This window comes from Nycticebus coucang, chromosome 23 (assembly GCF_027406575.1).
Source record: "Nycticebus coucang isolate mNycCou1 chromosome 23, mNycCou1.pri, whole genome shotgun sequence".
In the NCBI taxonomy this organism is placed as follows: Eukaryota; Metazoa; Chordata; class Mammalia; order Primates; family Lorisidae; genus Nycticebus; species Nycticebus coucang.
This window is the reverse complement of record NC_069802.1, coordinates 38,916,815-38,934,751: the sequence shown is the minus strand read 5'-3', so window position 1 is coordinate 38,934,751 and position 17,937 is coordinate 38,916,815. Positions and strand designations below refer to the sequence as shown.

The following is a 17,937-nucleotide window of genomic DNA, read 5'->3' as shown; positions in this document are numbered from 1 at the left end:
GAACTTGTAAGCTCATGCGATTCACCTGCCTCAGCCTCCCAGAGTATAAGTCATATTTAAAGCATCATAAATTTCTGATCTCATACATAAACTAATAAATGCATCAAAAGTTCAAAGCTCAAAGTTAATCTGAAATTATAAAATTAAAATACAAAATTTATTAAACACTATCTTTTTACCTACTAAAAACTGTGATTGCTACATTACAAATGTCCTCAAAATAAAACACACTTAACAAACTCAATTGCTCATTTAAAACTAAAACAAAAGAGGAGGGTCTTCTTTACTTTTCAAACCACCAGCTACTTTTCTTTCCTAATTAACTCTACTGTGTCTGACTCTTACAGTATCCAGGCATATCCTTAATAAATGACTTCTTCTAATTTACACTATATTCCAGAAATTAATTTCTTCTCTTCCATTTATACTAAAAGGTAGTAAAAAACACCAAATAGTAACCAATTCTAATTTTCAAACTGTGCATGCTTAACTACATAAAAAATTTTGTTTTTTCCCTCTTCGACTATCCACTTACCACCAGACATCAACATTTACAGCAACACCAAACATCCACCTACATGAACAACCACTGGACCAGTGATTTTCAACCAGTGCACCATGACACACTGGTATGCTGTGAGAGGATCTTAGGTGTGCCATGAAAAATTTTAAAGATCATTAATTATTTTCAAAAAAAGTTTCAAACCACAGTAAGTATCTTTTTTTACTCTTTTTTTGATCAATATAATTTAAGCATGCCATGAAAGTTTAACCATAGGTTCAACTGCCATGAGATGAAAAAGGTTGAAAAATACTTATTTAAACAAATATCCACTTCCGCCCTGACAGAGAGTTGATTACAAAGCCCACTACTCACACTGCTCTCTTTTCAACAAAAAAAAAGGGTTAAAGCAGTCAATGACCCATTTCTCAAAGAACTGGGCTCTGCAAATAAAAGAAAAAGTACTAGACAGTTAATAAGACATAAACGGGACAGCTATCAAATACAACTAACCTACTTTAACTATTCTAAACTAACTTAAGTCAGACAAGCCTAAGTTATCATACTAAATTAGCATAAAAATAGAACTAATCAAGACCTCACAAGAAAATTTCCTTAAAATAAAAACTAATCAATGTCCCAAAGACTGTCTGACATAGACAAATATAGTCATACGTCATATAAAATATTTTTATAACACCCTAACTAAGACTTTAGGGAGAAGACTCCGCTCCAAAAAATATAACTAGCCAAATATTTAGTCTACAATAAAAAGTCTTTAAAACACACAATTAAAATAACAATATCTCTAAATAAACTACTCTCAAACACCTGAGTGGGATTTGTGGCCCAGAACAGAGAAAAAGGACACCAGACTCCAGCTAAAACAATACATCCCTTCATCTTCTTAACTTAGACTATAACAATTTCTCAAAATATAGACATTCTACCTTTCCATCAAGATAAAAATGTATAAAATTATTCAATTCACACAATAATACATATATCCCAGCTACTCAGGAGGCTGAGGCAAAAGAATCACCTAAGCTCAGGAGTTGGAGGTTGCTGTGAGCTGTATGACGCCACGGCACTCTACTGAGGGCGATAAAAGTGAGACTCCGTCTCTACAAAAAAAAAAAAAAAAAAATTCTATTAAAAAAATTTATTCTAAACAAAAATATAACCACTTAAAAAAAAAAAATAGGCCAGGCGCGGTGGCTCAGCCTGTAGTCCTAGCACTCTGGGGAGGCCAAGGCAGATGGATTGCCTGAACTCACCGGTTCCAGAGCAGCCTGAGCCACAGCAAGACCCCCACCTCTAAAAACAGGCGGGCATTGTGGCGGGTGCCCATAGTCCAAGCTACTTGGGAGGCTGAGGCAAGAGGATCACTTGAGCCCAAGCGTTTGAGGTTCCTGTGAACTATGATGCCACCGCACTCTACCAAGGGCGACAAAGTGAGACTCTGTCTCAAAAAATAAATAAATAAATAAAATATTTTAACCTTATAATCTATAGAAGGAGATCCATTTTATACTATACTAGTTAATAACATTACTTATACTTTACCATAAAAATATAAACTTAACCCCCCAAAAACAGAACTGTTCTTTAAAAAGATACCCTTGTTATTTGCAAAAATAAAATAAAAAGATATCCTTGCTGTTTATAAAAATAAAATTATTAATCTCTCAAGCACTTCTCCAGTAATTAACTTAAATGACAGGCTCATTAGTCCAACAACAGCCACACTCACTCAGAGGAAAAGCACGAAGAGGAAACAAGTGCAGGGCGAGCTGCACTGACAAGCCTGAGCTGCACACAGGTGTCTGCAGACTGCTGGGACTTGCACCTTCCCGAGCAGCCACACGTTGTGAAGGGAGGTTGCCGGGAGCCAAAACATATCACAAAAATGCCCCTTGCTAGCCTGCTTGATTTGCGGTTTTACAGCAAACTACTCACAGGAATTCAACCATAACAGCAACGGTACTTTCCCCTTGCCTATCTCTTCAAAAATGCACCCCCCGGGGCGGCGCCTGTGGCTCAGTGAGTAGGGCGCCGGCCCCATATGCCGAGGGTGGCGGGTTCAAACCCAGCCCCGGCCAAACTGCAACAAAAAAATAGCCAGGTGTTGTGGCGGGCGCCTGTAGTCCCAGCTGCTCGGGAGGCTGAGGCAAGAGAATCGTGTAAGCCCAAGAGTTAGAGGTTGCTGTGATCTGTGTGAGGCCACGGCACTCTACCTGAGGGCCATAAAGTGAGACTCTGTCTCTACAAAAAAAAAAAAAAAAATGCACCCCCCGCCTTAGGGTCCTTCTCCTAGTAATTTTCCAGAAACTAGCCACCTCCCCGCCCTGTTAGGAATAGCCCTTAGTTACTTCCTCTTTGTGTGCTTATAAGTCAAGCTGAAAAATAAACTCCACGGAGCTTGATCAGACTCTTGACTTGCTCTCATTCTTTCGTGTCTCTTGTCCCCTCATTCGACTGACCCCTTTTGTTTCCCAGGTCCCCGTTGAATTCCCCGCGGGCCGGGGAAGGAGGTGAGCGAGTGCATTGAACTGTCAGGTAGGAACTGGGTATTTCCCGATTTGGGAGTTAATGGTCGCCACCTGGGACAATGTCCCTGCTTAGGGTCAAATACCTGGGAGTGCTCTGCGTGTGGTGGCAAACATGACCTAGCAATCCGTCACCACTGGGGAATCTGAGGAGCGAGAAAAAGAGCATTATTTATCGTGCTGCTATTGCGAGTTCCCCAGAAGTATAAAATTATTGGAAGTAAGCGACTTTTTTTTTTTCCTCAGAGTGAGAATCTCTCTGTCTCCTCAGGTAGAGTGCCGTGGCCTTAGCTCACAGCAACCTCAAACTCCTGGGCTCCAGCGGTCCTCCCGCCTCAGCCTCCCTCAGTAGCTGGGACTACAGGCGCTGCCACCCCGCCAGGCCAGGAAGTAAACGACTTTTATAAACAACCCTGTCAACACCCTGTCAGTAAAACAGAGACGACATCAAACTTGCTTGCAAAGGCCGAGCCCGACCCCAATCCAGCGCAACACAGCTGTGGAACCAAGCGCCCAGGTAACGTTGTGTGAGGTCACTTCAGTGTGGAGAAACCACTCAGTGGGCTTCACACCAGCGGCCAAAGCAGCATGGGTGTGGAGGACCTCGGTGTGGACACAGTGGGCTCTCCGTTTCCACTTTACACACGGAGCCCCCCTCCCGGGTCTCTGAACCAGCTGCCCCTCAGCAGGTGGGGCTGGGACAGGAAGGTCACACTCACGGTTGCAGTCCCGGAGCCCCGGCGTCCCGAGGGCGTAGCGCTGAGTAGCGGTGCCTCATCCGCTCAGGCAGAGCTGCACTGCGAGGTCCCGCGTTCTCTCACCCCAGAGCGCTGCGGGGCCGCGCGTCCTCTCACCCAGCACACTGAGGCGGCGGCGCTACTGGCAGGACAGGCGGTCACCCCCTGCTGGCCGTGGCGGGCATTGCAGCCTCGCCATGCTCTGTGCCCCGTAGAGTGAGGTGGGACCTTACTTCCAGTTCCTGTCCCCCCACACTCATCTCCTGGTGCTGTTCCTGCCCTAATCCACAGACCTTGTGGGTGTTCCCGCACCTGTTGACAGGAGCTTTGCGTGTGTGATTAATTTAACGATTTTGAGATCAGAAATGATACAGGATTACCCTGGGTGGCCCAGTGTAATCTCAAGGGTCTCTGTAAGAGAGTGGCGGGAGGCCACCGGGAGAGGACTCTCTGCTGCGGGTTCGGCGGTGGCGGCGAGGGGCTACAAGCCGAAGCCGGCAGCCTGTGTGGCAAAGGGGGCGGGGGGCATACACTGCCCCTGACACGCAGAAGTCAGGCAGTGCTGCCAGCGCCTCGACTTCAGACTCCTCCAAAACTGCAAGAATTGTAACAGATTTGTGGGTTTTAAGCCACTAAGTTTGTGGTAATTTGTTACAGTATTAGGAATCTAATACAACTGGCATTTGCTACTCATTCCATTAAAACAATTAAGTTATCTTTAAAACAAGAGGTAAAAAGAATGAGGCTCTGCCCTATTTCATCCCTTCCTTTTCTGCACGGGGCCTCGTAGGGTCCTACATTTCCTAAGGATTATTAGTCTAATCCACCTTTCAATCAGAATCTGCCCTGAAGCTCCTCTCCGATTAACTTCACTGATAATCCACCAATCCACATCGAAATGATGTGGATCCTTGATTTTTCAGCCTCTTGGCCATATTTGAGATTTATGCCAGGCTCTCCTTCCAAAGGGGCTCTTCTCCCTCAATTTCAATTCACTGTTCTCTGCAAAACCTACTTTTTTTCTTACATTCCCAATCAGGTTTCGTGGCCCCACCATATATTTCTTACAGCTCAAGTGAGGAATCTTGAAGCCATTGTTTATCACAAGGGCCCCTCAATCCTCAGAGAATTCTACCTCATGCTATGTTTAAATTCCATGTTCTCCTTTATGTCATCTCTTCACTGACTAGAATAAGCTTTATATTTTATCATCTGTTTTATTGCAATAAAATTGCAATAAATTCATTTCTTGACTCCAGCCTGCTCCCGAAGTTCCATTTTCCACTCTTCCTGCAAGGGTAATTTCTCTAACATATAAATCTGATCATGTTATTTTCTGAGTTGAAATCTGTTAGTATTCCCTCATTGCCTTCAGAGTACATCTGCCTGTTAATATTTCATCTTTTCTTAGATCTCCCAAGCACTATAGCTTAATGGTGACAAGTTAGAATTTTATTTTTTTTTATTGTTAAATCATAGCTGTGTACATTAGTGCAATACAAGTTAGAATTTTAATTCAAATGATCTCATACCAGTTCTAACAAGGAATTAGCTTTAACATAGTGGATAAGCCTCAATTTCTTATCTATTAAATAGTAGTAAAAAATAATTCACAGAATTGTTAAATATTAAATGAATTAAATTTTGTAAAGAAACAAGGTTCAGCTCTTTGCCGCATCTCCGCGAGAATGAAGACCATTCTCAGCAATCAGACTGTAGACATTCCAGAAAATGTCGACATCACTCTGAAAGGACGCACAGTTATCGTAAAGGGTCCCAGAGGAACCCTGCGGAGGGACTTCAACCATATCAATGTGGAACTCAGTCTCCTTGGAAAGAAAAAGAAGAGGCTCCGGGTTGACAAATGGTGGGGAAATAGAAAGGAACTGGCTACTGTTCACACTATTTGTAGTCACGTACAGAACATGATCAAGGGTGTTACACTGGGCTTCCGTTACAAGATGAGGTCTGTGTATGCTCACTTCCCCATCAACGTTGTTATCCAGGAGAATGGGTCTCTTGTTGAAATAAGAAATTTCTTGGGTGAAAAATATATCCGCTGGGTTCGGATGAGAGCAGGCGTTGCTTGTTCGGTATCTCAAGCCCAGAAAGATGAGTTAATCCTCAAAGGAAACGACATTGAGCTTGTTTCAAATTCAGCTGCTTTGGTTCAGCAAGCCACAACAGTTAAAAACAAGGATATGAGGGCGGCACCTGTGGCTCAAGGAGTAGGGTGCCGGTCCCATATGCTGGAGGTGGTCGGTTCAAACCCAGCCCCGGCCAAAAAAAAACCACCAAAAAAAAAAAAAAAACAAGGATATCAGAAAATTTTTGGATGGTATTTATATCTCTGAAAAAGGAACAGTTCAGCAGGCTGATGAATAAGATCTAAGAGGCAGAGCCTCAAGCTGTTGCCCTGGGTAGAAGTACCATAGCATCTCAGCTCACAGCAACCTCCAACTCCTGGGCTCAAGCGAGTCTCCTGCCTCTGCCTCCACCTCCCAGATAGCTGGAACTACAGGCGCCCGCCACAACGCCTGGCTTTTTCTTTTTTTTTTTTTGGTTGCAGCCATCATTTGGTGGGCTGGCTGGATTCGAACCCACCAGCTCAGGTGTATGTGGCTGGCTCCTCAGCCTCTTGAGCCATAGGCACTGAGTTGAGCCCAAATAGCTTTCTTTTTTTTGACTCCTTTTTTTTTTTTTTTTTTTTTTGGAAACAGTCTTACTTTGTTGCACTTGGTAGAATGCTGTAGTGTCATAGGGCACAGCAACCTCAAATTCTTGGACTCAACAGATTCTCTTGCCTCAGTTTTTCATTTTTATTCGAGATGGGATTTTGCTCTTAGGCTAGTCTCGAACTTATGAGCTCAAGCAATCCACTCACCTTGGCACTCAGAGTGCTAGGATTACAGGCCAAAGCCACCGTGCCTGGCCTTGTCTTTTGACTCCTTTAGAGATTTAACTGTTGCCCAGGCTGGTGTGCAGTGGCACTGATTACAGCTCACTTCAACCTCAAACCTGGTCTCAAGATATCCTCCCGCTTTGTCCTCCCAAAGCACTGGGATTCATATTCAATGGGCCTTTGTCTAACTTTGTCATCCTTGGTAGAGGTAGAGTGCCATAGCATGCCCAATAGCATCATAGCTCTTGGCAACCCTCAAACTCCTGGGCTCAAGTGATTGTCTTTCCTCAGCCTCCCAGGTAGCTGAGACTACAGGTGCCTGCCATAACTCCCGGTTGTTTTTTTTAGGTCAGGCCTTGCTCTTGCTCAGGCTGGTCTTGAACTCTCCTGAGTTCAGGCAGTCCACCTGCCTCATCCTCTCAGAGTGCTAGGATTACAGGCATGAGCCACTGTGCCCGGCTTGAAGAAAAGATTTTTAAAAGGGTGCACATTAAAGTTTCTTAGCTCCAATATTTATAATACACTGAGCAAGTCAGTATATAAGAGTTTCAATTCATTCAGACCATCAAAATTCTGAATTGCTTGGTGCAGATAAGGCTTCACTCTCCATCCTAAAAGATTGCTGTGTGCATGTGGCATCAGAACAGTGAGATTCTCGGGGAAGAGAGCAAGTCTTAATGGAATAATGCAAGCCTTTGAGTGTTAGGATAACATAAAACGTTACAACCTTTTAGAATGTTTAGCTTTCCTGAGCGTGCCAAATCTTTTCCTTGGAAAAATCAGGAGGAATGATGCCAATTAATCCCCAATTTGTTTAAAGGGGAACTTGCTGTTTGTGAGGTTGAGTAAGGTCACAAAATTAGATGTTTTATAGTGGTAATTTTTATTTCTATTGACAAAAACCAAGGGATTGATGGAACTTAAGAGTCTAGGCTATAACTGGCTATAGACAAGCACTACTTACTCCATTGTGTTTTTTCTTTTCATTTGAGAACCACCTGACCTTAGGGAGGAAACACCTCATTAGAAGTGATAAGGGATATATTACTCACTGTAGTTTAAAGAATAGTTAATAGTTTAATTTTCTGCTATAGAGTCTTAACAAAAGAAAGCTTCATTTTTTAAAAAATAATTTATTTTACCATAAGTAGCTATTGGTATTTCGACAAGAAAGTAGAGAAGATGATGGAAAACAGCTCATCAAACTTGAAGAAGCAATGAATTGACTGGTGTGAATACCTAAGGGAAAATTCATTTGAACCACATGGCAGAGTAGCTGATTGTCTATCACTTTGGTTACCACTGTGTCTCATCTCGTCTTTCAGCAATACAGGTATATCTCTGGCAAGTTACCAGTATGGGGAACTGGAGTGAATTTTTAAACTGTTCAAGCAGACAGAAATAAGTTCAAGCAGTTTAGCTAAGAACTCTCTTGTGGCCTTTCTTTAATGGTATATGTTGTAAGTTCTTTGCTTTCCAAAATTTTCTCCTTTTTTGCTTATGAAAAATGATGGTAATTGATAAAAGAACCAGGGTGGAGAAGAAGCAACAACCCAAGAATATCAGTGGTTTCTTCCGCACAAGGAATAAGCACACGGTGCACTCTTTGTTTCTTTGAGTTTGAGTGCATTTGAGGCTGCCCTTCTCATCAGAAGGGAAGCCACTGTTACTGATGACTTTGTTGTAAAGCTGTATGGAGGACTTAGCTTTCAGATCAGTTGTGAAGAATCCAAATCTGGGTTTAGATTTCTCTTCAGTCAGTTTGAATGCGTAGTAGCCTTTGATTTTGACTTTATCAATTAGATATGCTGAAAAATACCGGAAACGAACATTATTAATCACAAGTGAACTGCGAAATATCTATGAATAAGAATTCCATTTTCATCCCCAACAATAAAATAAATTAAAAAAAAAAAAAAAGAAAGAAACAAGGTTCAAAGCAATAGGATACAGGTATCATTATTATTATCTTTATGAAATACTGAGAAGTATGAATGGAGAACCAAGTAACGTGTCCTTCCTTGAGGTATGAGGCAGATACAGGTCTTAAAAGCCTTGTGGCATGGGCGGCGCCTGAGGCTCAGTCGGTAAGGCGCTGGCCCCATATACCAAGGGTGGCGGGTTCAAACCCGGCCCTGGCCAAACTGCAACCAAAAAATAGCCGGGCGTTGTGGCGGGCGCCTGTAGTCCCAGCTACTCGGGAAGCTGAGGCAAGAGAATCGCTTAAGCCCAGGAGTTGGAGGTTGCTGTGAGCTGTGTGAGGCCACAGCACTCTACCGAGGGCCATAAAGTGAAACTCTGTCTCTACAAAAAAAAAAAAAAAAGCCTTGTGGCAATAATGATGGTAAACCATTAACATCTAAGCATCGTATTTTCTAGGCATTCCTGTCTAGACACTCAATAAACATGTATTTATAAAGGACCTACTATGTCCCAGGCACTTTTTATACAAGGATAATGAATAGTAAACAAAATGCTAAAGCTCCTTCCTCCAGAACTTACTTTCTAGTGCAGAATATGAACAATAAGAAGAAACTAAACAGTACCTTATGTCAGATAGAGGTAATATGTAAGAGAAAAACACACAGGGAAGAGGTGATTGACCAAGAAAGAAGATTAAAGTTTAGATAGGCTAGAAAGGGAAAATCGCACTAAGGAGGTGAGTTGACCCAAGATGTAAAGCGGGTAAGCAGTCCTGCCACATTTTTTTTGGGGGGGGGTTGTTTTGGTTTGGGTTTGTTTTTTTTTGCAGTTTTTGGTCGGGGATGGGTTTGAACCCGCCACCTCCAGCATATGGGGCAGGCACCCTACTCCTTTGAGCCACAGGCGCTGCCCCCTGCCATGTTTTTTTTCTCTCAGAGACTAGGGCTCCCTTGGGTGTGGAGGGAGCCACACAGACTCATGGAACAGCAGAGAGGTCTGTGTGGCTGAAACTGAATGACCAGGCAAGAGAGAAGATGCCACATACCACAGAGATCAAAATAAGGTCTTTGACTTTTATTCTGAATATGATAGGAAGGCATGTCATAGGAAATTTGTTGAGAATTTGGGTCTTATTTGAATTTCTTTTATTGAAAATTTGAACTTTTCATGTACCCATGTTCCTTTACTTGGAAATATTTTAAAGGGAAAAAAAATCAATAAATGAAATCTGGTATAAAAATAGTATAACATATACATTATGTGTTTGACAATCTATTTAATACTCTATATATGTGTTTTGTTTTGTTTTTGCTCTAATACTGATAAAATCATTATTCATTGACAGGTGGTAAAAAAAATCTGTCAAGATAATATGTGTATGTGGCTATCCCTTAGTATCCATGAAGGACTGATTCCAGGACCTCCACGGATACCAAAATCCTAAGATGCTCAAGTCCCTTATAGAAAATAGTATAGTATTTGCATATAACCTTTAAATCATTTCTAGATTATTTATAATACCTAGCACCTATAATTACCTATTTATAATGTACATGCTATGTAAATAGTTGTTGCACTGGATTCTTTAGAGAGCAATGATGAGGAAAAAAGTCTGTACGTGTTCGGTACAGATGCTTTTTTTCCAAAATATTTTTGACCCATATTTGGTTGAGTCCATAGGGGCAGAGAGCCCACTGTACATTATTTCACATACTCATTTTATAAATTTTTTAAATGCATTTTGTTCATTTTATATGTAAATGTTCTTTTTCTTATTGATTACAAGGATATATCTTGCCAAGACTTCCCTTTGTTATTTGCCTTTTCCTTCCTTAACTGGTAATATTTTTAGCATTATAGTTAGGAGCTTTCAGAGGTAATCAAATTTTTAAAAATTCTTTATTAAATCATAACTGTGCTCATTAATGCACTTATGAGGTACAATGTGCTGATTTGATATACAATGTGGAAAGCTTACATTTAACTGATTAACATAATCATCTCCTCGCTTACTTATTTGTTGTGGTAAGACATTCCTACTCTATTCTTAATAGTTTAGAAATGTATCATTGCTATAGTCCAGAAAGAAGGAGGGAAGAGGAAGGAGAGGGGAGGGGAGGGAGGAGGCCAGCAGGAGGGAGGTAATCAAATTACACCATGCCTTTATATTTTCTTTGTTTACCTTTATGGATAGAAAACTCCTTCGCTACCCTAGAGCAGAAAAATATTTGCCTATATTTTATTATGGCCATGGTTTGTTTTTTATATTTAGCACTTAAACTTATGTTGGTGTATGCCATGAGGGTTAACTCTTCACATATGTGGCTGGCACTCTCTTCTGAGGTGAGCCTGACGGAGACAGGGCCTAGAGCTGGCTGGGGATGGCAATGTATTTACTATACTAGCCCTCAGCACTGCCTCGGATGGACTATCATGGTCCCACCTGTTTTTGTGTACTTTACAATTACACATTGAACCATCAAGATGGTGACTTCACTGAGCATGTAAGAAGAGTGCCTTGTAAGTATTTGTGAAATGAATGAACTAACTGAACTCACATCCTATTTCCATAAAATTGGTAAGTAAATATAAACAAAGATGCCAATTGGCCTTTCAAAGTGACTGTTGGAGGATTGGCTGCTGCGGTGTCCAGAGGCCTCCTGTCTCTGATTGGATGAGAAGCACAGACACCCCTCCCCCTTCTTGGTACTTTGTCACAGGGGGAACCGTTGCTGGGAATGGACTGCTTGGCTTCCTCAGGCTGAGCTACCTGTCTTGCGGCTGTGAAGCTGGGACACCATGCTAGCACTGCCCTGCGCTTAACTGCGGGAAGTTGCTCATCCAAGTGCGTCTTGAGACTGGGCTGTGGGCTAGCACTGCAACCACACACCGCAGACGAGAAGGTACACAAGTCTTCCACCTGAAAGTTCCCTTTAGAGGAGTCAGCAGAGAAAAGAAAGTCACTGTTAATATTCCAAATTCAGAAGCTACTTATCTTGGCAATGTTCTGAAGTTTTAGAAAGCAAGTAACTTATCTCAGTTTTCTAAGTGTGGGAGAGTGATCCATAACCTCAAGACACCTATCTGCCTTGGAGTAACCCTCAGTAGTCTGGGTCAAGTGCCTTGACTTGCGCTGCAGAGCGTGCCTCTTGCTGGAAAGAGACCTCCGTGAGTTCAAGGTCAACAATTTTGAGGCAAGTACTGGGCACATGGAGAGACAAATTGTGTAATCACTTTTAAGAAGCAGTTTAACTTGTGTTTGTTATATAGGTCACACTTTAGTGAAATCAAATTTGCCACTATAGCATTGTTATTCAATGAATCTATTTCACTGTAGTAATGTATTCCACAATAATAAAAATAATTACTTCAAAGTAATGATGGTTGATATTATTGAGCTGAGTATTTGTGTGAATTTAAGCCCATTACAAATATACACACAAACTGTAACTTTATCAACAAAAGAAATGTTTATGAGCTATAAACAAAATATATTTAAACTTAAATAATGCCTACTTTTCCATTTTCTTTTTCTGTCCTTCATTCTTTTATTTATTTTATTTTTTATTTTTATTTTTTTCTGAGACAGGGTCATTTCCTTCTGTTGCCTGGGGACAGTGGCATCATCATACTTCAAACTCCTGGGCTCAAGTAATCTACCTCCCTCAGCCTTCCAAGTACTTGTGCCACCAAGCCTAGATAATTTTGCTTATATTTTGTAGAGTTGGAGGGTCTTGCTATGTTACTCAGGCTTATCTCTGAACTCCTGACCTCAAGCCAAGAGTGCCAGGATTATAGGCTTGAGCCACTGCCTTGCTTGAATTTTTCAATATTGTTTCAACTATTTAATGCCACAAGAAAACTGAGCCATTAAAGCATGAATAAAATCCTTTATATAGGGTATGTTTCCTTTGCCTTCAGGCTCAGGTATCTGCCAATCTCCAACTTTTACCCCAACCATTCTGATGCTGCCTCTCAGCATTTCTCCCCCAAAACAAACCCAGTGCTATGAAACATATATAGGCATGCTTTGATGATGAGCAGCCAAAGCCTCAATGATGGAATACTTTTATAAAATTAGACTTCTAAATTATTATATGAAAAATATGGAAAAACTCCCTCCTCAGCACTCAGGGCCAGGAAGGAAGCTTTTTCCTCATCTTTTCTTCATGTGGCTCCCAGGTGTTCCACAGCCATGGTCTCCCCCGTGCAGGCCCTGAGGAGAAAATTCCATCCTCACTGAGGACAGCAACTTAGGAAGACAGGTGGGAAGGTTTATTCAAAGCTAACCATGGTCTCACCATATAAGCCAACAACTGTACTCCTAGATATTTACACAAAGTCAGTCAAACAGATTACACATACCATATGATCCCACTTCTATGGCATTATGGAAAAGGAAAGACTGCAGAGATGGAAAACAGATTTGCGATTGACAGTGGTTTTCAGGGGGCAGAGAGTTATTTAAATAGGGGAAGAGAATAATGGACATGGGTACTAATGCGCCTGGCTGGTGAGATCATGTTGGCATTTGTTTGCTTGTTGGCATTGTATTTGTCAATGATTTCTTTGTTATGACAATGAAGTCACAGAAAACAAAAGAAAAAATAAATTGGAATTTATTAAAGTGTAAAACTTTGTGCAAAGGATATCAGGATAGTGGCAAGAGAACCAACAGGTCGAGCTCTCTCCCTATGGTGCTCCCTTAGCCTGGCATTCATGTCCTCCACAGTACAGCACTGCCTTGGCCTAGCCAATCACATTCTATAAATGTGCTCCATCCATACTCCCACCAGCTCCCTAAACCCAGTGTTTTTCAGACTTTTTCAAATGTCACAACACACTTGAAAATTAAACTTTCACAGCACACTTAAATTATGTTGATCAAAAAAAAGGAGTAAAAAAGAATATACTTACTGTGCTTTGAACTTCTTTTGAAAATAATTTAATTAATAATCTTTTTTAAATGTTTGCAGCACAACTAAGATCCTCTCCTAAGGCACACTCGTGTGCCAAAGCACACCAGTTGAAAACCACTGTCCTAAACTCATTGACCATTTCATCATCCCAGGTCCAGGTCACCTTCTCCCTGATGCCTTACAGATGCCGAGTGATCAGTGATACCTCCTCAGGGTTCACAGGGTCTTCTGAACCTTGCCCTTCCGCAACCCAGAACTCAGCACATGGTCTCTGAGGGTTGTCCTATCTCAGCAACAAGTCAGCATGTCCGAGCACTACTGTGTGCATGTGTCTTTCTCAGGGGGACTCACTGCAACTCTGTTGGTTATGGCTAGCCATACCCAGCAGAGAAGAAAGTGAGGTAAAGGTGGTACCTGCAAATGAACAGCCTCCAGGTGGCTGTGCACTCAGGTTCCAGGCCAGAGCCAGGTCTCCAGGTGCCACACAGGGTAAGTTTGTGAGTCAAATGAACATGTGTCCCTGGACATACTGGAGAGGTGTCCCAGCTGTAGGGGTTGTTTATCCTGTCATGAGGTGGCCAAGTTACCATGTGAAGCCTGATGAGCCATGCAGACACTGTTACAAATACACCAGCTTGGGGTGCCCCAGAGGTCGCCTCCAGGAAGTGAATTCATCCTGGTATTTTGTAGTTGGTTACAGCCAAGGATGCTGCAGCTCACTTCCATCCACAACCTTCCCATTCTCTGGACACTAAAGATACATTCTGGGACATGCCTACCTCCTGCTGACCAGTGTCAGGCTCTTTTGAGGCTCACCAAAAAACCTCTGAGACACTGCAGGTACATGGGACAAGAGAAATATTTATCTAAGCCAGAAAGGGCTTCTTCCCTGGACACAGAACACGTATGTCCCAGGAGATGGGGCCCCTTATGGCTTAGTGCCCAGAGACGGGCCTCTGTTTCATCATTCCTTCAAAACCTCAGGGTTGCAAGCCCCAAAATGGTCTCTGGCCACAAAATTCCAGCACAATCCCAAGCCCAGTAGTCAGGCCCTGCTTTGATCTGCCTCAGGCACCCAGAAGGGATGGAGCACGCCGGCAGAGGTCACAGCAACTGGAGCCAACAGGGATGTGGAGATCACTAGCAGAGGGAGACACTGTTATGGGTTGAATTGTGTCCCCAACATTTATGTATTGAAGTCCTTACCCTAGTGCCTGTGAATGTGACCTTACATGGAAACAGGGTCTTTGCGGATGATGAAGTTAGAATGAAGTCATTAAGGCTAGTCTTAATCTACTATGTTATTAGGGCCAATGGTGTAACTCTAGACAACAATGCAGAAATAGAGGAAGGGGGCCATAGTGGACATCTGTTTTTGTTTTTGTTTTTGTTTTGACAACCAGAATTCACAGTTGTTTTTCTGGAAAGACTATCTCAAGTGTCCCCCAGGAAACTCACCCTATTTTTTTTTTGAGACAGTCTCACTTTGTCACCCTTGGTAGAGTACCGTGGTATCACAGCTAACACCAACCTCAAACTCTTGGGCTCAAGCTATCCTCTTGCCTCAGCCTCCCAAGTAATTGGGACTATAGGTGCCTGCCACAACACCTAGCTATTTTTAGAGATGAGGTCTCACTCTGGCTCAGGCTGGTCTTGAACTCCTGAGCTCAGGCAATCCACCTGCCTCGGCCTCCCAGAGTGCTAGGATTACAGGTGTGAGCCACCACGCCCAGCCGAACTCACCCCATTTTTGAGTCCCAGTCTATACCAGTACAGCTGCCTTCTCTCAAGGATTTGAGATTTCAAGGATGCCCAGTTTGGGTCAAAAAGAGCATTCTATAAAGGTCCATGATAAGCCACCAAATTATCTGCAACCCTGCTTCACAGTCCAGGATTCTGCTCTGGATCATGAGCTGCAGGTTTTCTAGGAGATATCTACCATGGCTCCCCAAGCCCATGAAGATGACAGGTGGCACCCCCATCCTTATAGGTGAACTGTACACATTAAGAGTAAGCTGTTACATGTCATCCTCAAGCAAAGATAGAAGGAAGGCAATGAGGTCACCTTGCCTAAAGAAGGGGCTTCCATGCTTGACAACAGCCTTGCAGATAATGCTTTCGTATCCAAAGATCATCTCCATGTATTCTTCTGCCAAATGACATCAGTAAAGTCTTCAGTGCCCCGATCAGCCTCAAGGAAGTGGCATCTGGATCAGACTGAGAAAGAGGGAGCAGGACAGGGTCAGGATATAGGCAGAATGGGGCATAAACTACCTTTGTTCCACAAGCAAGGGCATTCTTTCCCATTTTCATTTTTCTTCTTACTTTCCCACCCACTCTAAGACATTTTTTCCTTTCTCTTACCTTTATTTTGCCCTTGGAGGCAAGTGGCTGTCTAGTTGACATTCCTACCACTGACAGCTTGATAATACTTTTGCTGCGCAAATGTCATCAATCTGGGCAACCTGAAGAAATATTCAAGAAGGGAAAACACTTTCCCAATGTGACTTTCTAGTAAAGAAGAAATGCCATCAAGTTCCAAGTATGCTTCCCCAATACATCAGCATGCCCCACCTCAAAAATTCTTAGGCAGCATCTACTGTGTTCCTAAGATCCTCCCCCAACCAGCCCAGCATCCACTGCAGCAATAACCCCCCGAACACGCCCACCCACCTGTGTTATCTTCTGGTCACTGACAACATTTTCTTAGAAATGATTAAGCCACTATTCAATTTTCTGAAAGATACAACCATCATTTTTACTGCTCTAGGGGATATGAAACTGCCAATGAGGAGGGAGGTGTGGACTTCAATATAATGCCATAAAAGAAAAGCTAAGATAGGAAACGAAGCCCATCTTCTCAACCTTTATCAGGCAGGGAAAGGGGGTTGGGGATACACAATATCTACCCTGTTTCCTCGAAAATAAGACATCCTCCGAAAATAAGACCTACTTATAGAAAAGATAAGACGTCCCCTGAAAATAAGACCTAGCGCATCTTTGGGAGCACACTTTAAAATAAGACACTGTCTTATTTTCGGGGAAACAGGGTAATCCTCCACAAGAGCTCCAGGGGACTGGTCGCCTACTGGAAGCCAAAATAGGCAATCAGAAAGAAATAAACTAATTCCTACCTTTCCCTACTGAGCACAAGCTCTAGGTTACACAAAACCTATGCCCACAATTCAGCACAAAGAAAAGACACCATTCATATTAGAACACTTACTGAGAGGAATCTATTCATTCTCAATCAGGAGAACCAATATTATTTTGGTGGAGTAAATTTTCCTCTCTGGAAATGCACAGGAACCATTTTCCAAATCATAGAGACACAGTAAGCAGTAGTATGGGTGGCAAAAGGCACCTGGCCAACTTGACACCTGCAGGCAGAGCTTAGATGAGACACAGGCTCCCAGTGGGACATAGATGGGAAATGCTCCTGGCAAAATGGGGAGCTGCCCTTTTCCAGATAATGTTTTCTGGGTTTAGAAATCCATTAAGCCAGAAAACAGTCTCCAAATGGAATCTGAAAAGCTAAGCTGAAGCAGTACAGCTGACCTCATCTGGTTAGCTCACATTATTTTCCACCCCACATCCCGCTCTGATTAGCTAGTTTTCACTATGATTGTGAACTCTGAGGAGGTAGTCACACACAATACATGTCATGATAAAGGTTACTTTGATGATACCTTTTTTCTGATTATTCTCTTAGATATTTCACTAAAATGAAAATCATCTTTCTGTTGTTTAAGCATTTTGCATTGTTAAAGCAAAGACTACTTTGATGTTACTACCTATCCGATAGTTAAAATTTTCTAGGTCTGTTTCCTTATATTTCATTATAAAAGTTATTAGAATTGTAACTGAGGAAGCACAGAATTGAGAGCTACTCTTGCTGTTCTCCAGAATTGCTGGCCTTGTGACAGATAAAGTTTGGTGGACCTATACCCATCTCTGTAAATTATTGGCTGAGAGAGACCCTCTTCAACCAGTAACAAAATGTTGAGGAGAAAGTTGTCCACTCAGTCAGTGACAGCGTTGCAGAAGATTTGCTCCCAAATGTTTCCTCCATCTGCTACCCTCAGGTGTCTGCACGTTCTCTGGGTGGATCCAGCAAGCTGCCAGATGAGAGGGTTTCAATAGGAACAGCTGCTGACCAGACTCCAGGCACTACCCAAGGGAAGACAAGCAATATGCCAATACAAGCACCTCTAGCTTTTCCTGGATTTCTGGCGCCCCAGACGCCCATAAATATGTACAATCACAACACGTCAACTATAATAAAAAGTTAAAAATATCCCGACCAGCGGGTGGGCGGCCTGGGATACCGACTCACTAGGAACCAGGCCCCACAACGGCTGGAACTCTGGGCTGGCGTATTTCCGGCGCGCCGGCGGAAGTAACG

The 17,937-nt window shown here is 42.5% G+C and overlaps 1 protein-coding gene and 1 long non-coding RNA gene across 5 annotated transcripts; one reads left to right on the top strand and one right to left on the bottom strand.

The window, feature by feature from the left end:
* The first annotated feature begins 5,458 nt into the window (after window positions 1-5,458).
* Window positions 5,459-6,188, top strand: LOC128575822 (60S ribosomal protein L9-like). Its single transcript, XM_053577505.1, has 2 exons — window positions 5,459-6,004; window positions 6,105-6,188. The coding sequence occupies exons 1-2, from the start codon at window positions 5,477-5,479 to the stop codon at window positions 6,171-6,173; spliced, it is 597 nt and encodes a 198-aa protein (XP_053433480.1). The 5' UTR covers window positions 5,459-5,476; the 3' UTR covers window positions 6,174-6,188.
* Window positions 6,189-11,436: 5,248 nt separating this feature from the next.
* Window positions 11,437-17,917, bottom strand: LOC128575821 (uncharacterized). 4 transcript variants are annotated; one of them, XR_008377175.1, is made up of 5 exons: window positions 17,742-17,895; window positions 16,759-16,912; window positions 15,897-15,997; window positions 15,598-15,749; window positions 11,437-11,544 (listed from the first exon to the last, which is right to left on the bottom strand). It is a non-coding gene; the product is annotated as an uncharacterized LOC128575821 (long non-coding RNA). The 4 variants fall into 4 exon arrangements; XR_008377176.1 differs by having other exon boundaries at window positions 11,443-11,765; window positions 17,869-17,917; XR_008377174.1 differs by having other exon boundaries at window positions 11,443-11,765.
* Between the last annotated feature and the right edge of the window lie 20 nt (window positions 17,918-17,937).

Coding starts and splice junctions, on each gene's coding strand:
- LOC128575822 (XM_053577505.1), top strand. CDS start 5,477: ATGAAGACCATTCTCAGCAATCAGACTGTAGACATTCCAGAAAATGTC. Junction 6,005..6,104: donor AGGATATGAGGGCGGCACCT/GTGGCTCAAGGA, acceptor AAAAAAAACAAG/GATATCAGAAAATTTTTGGA.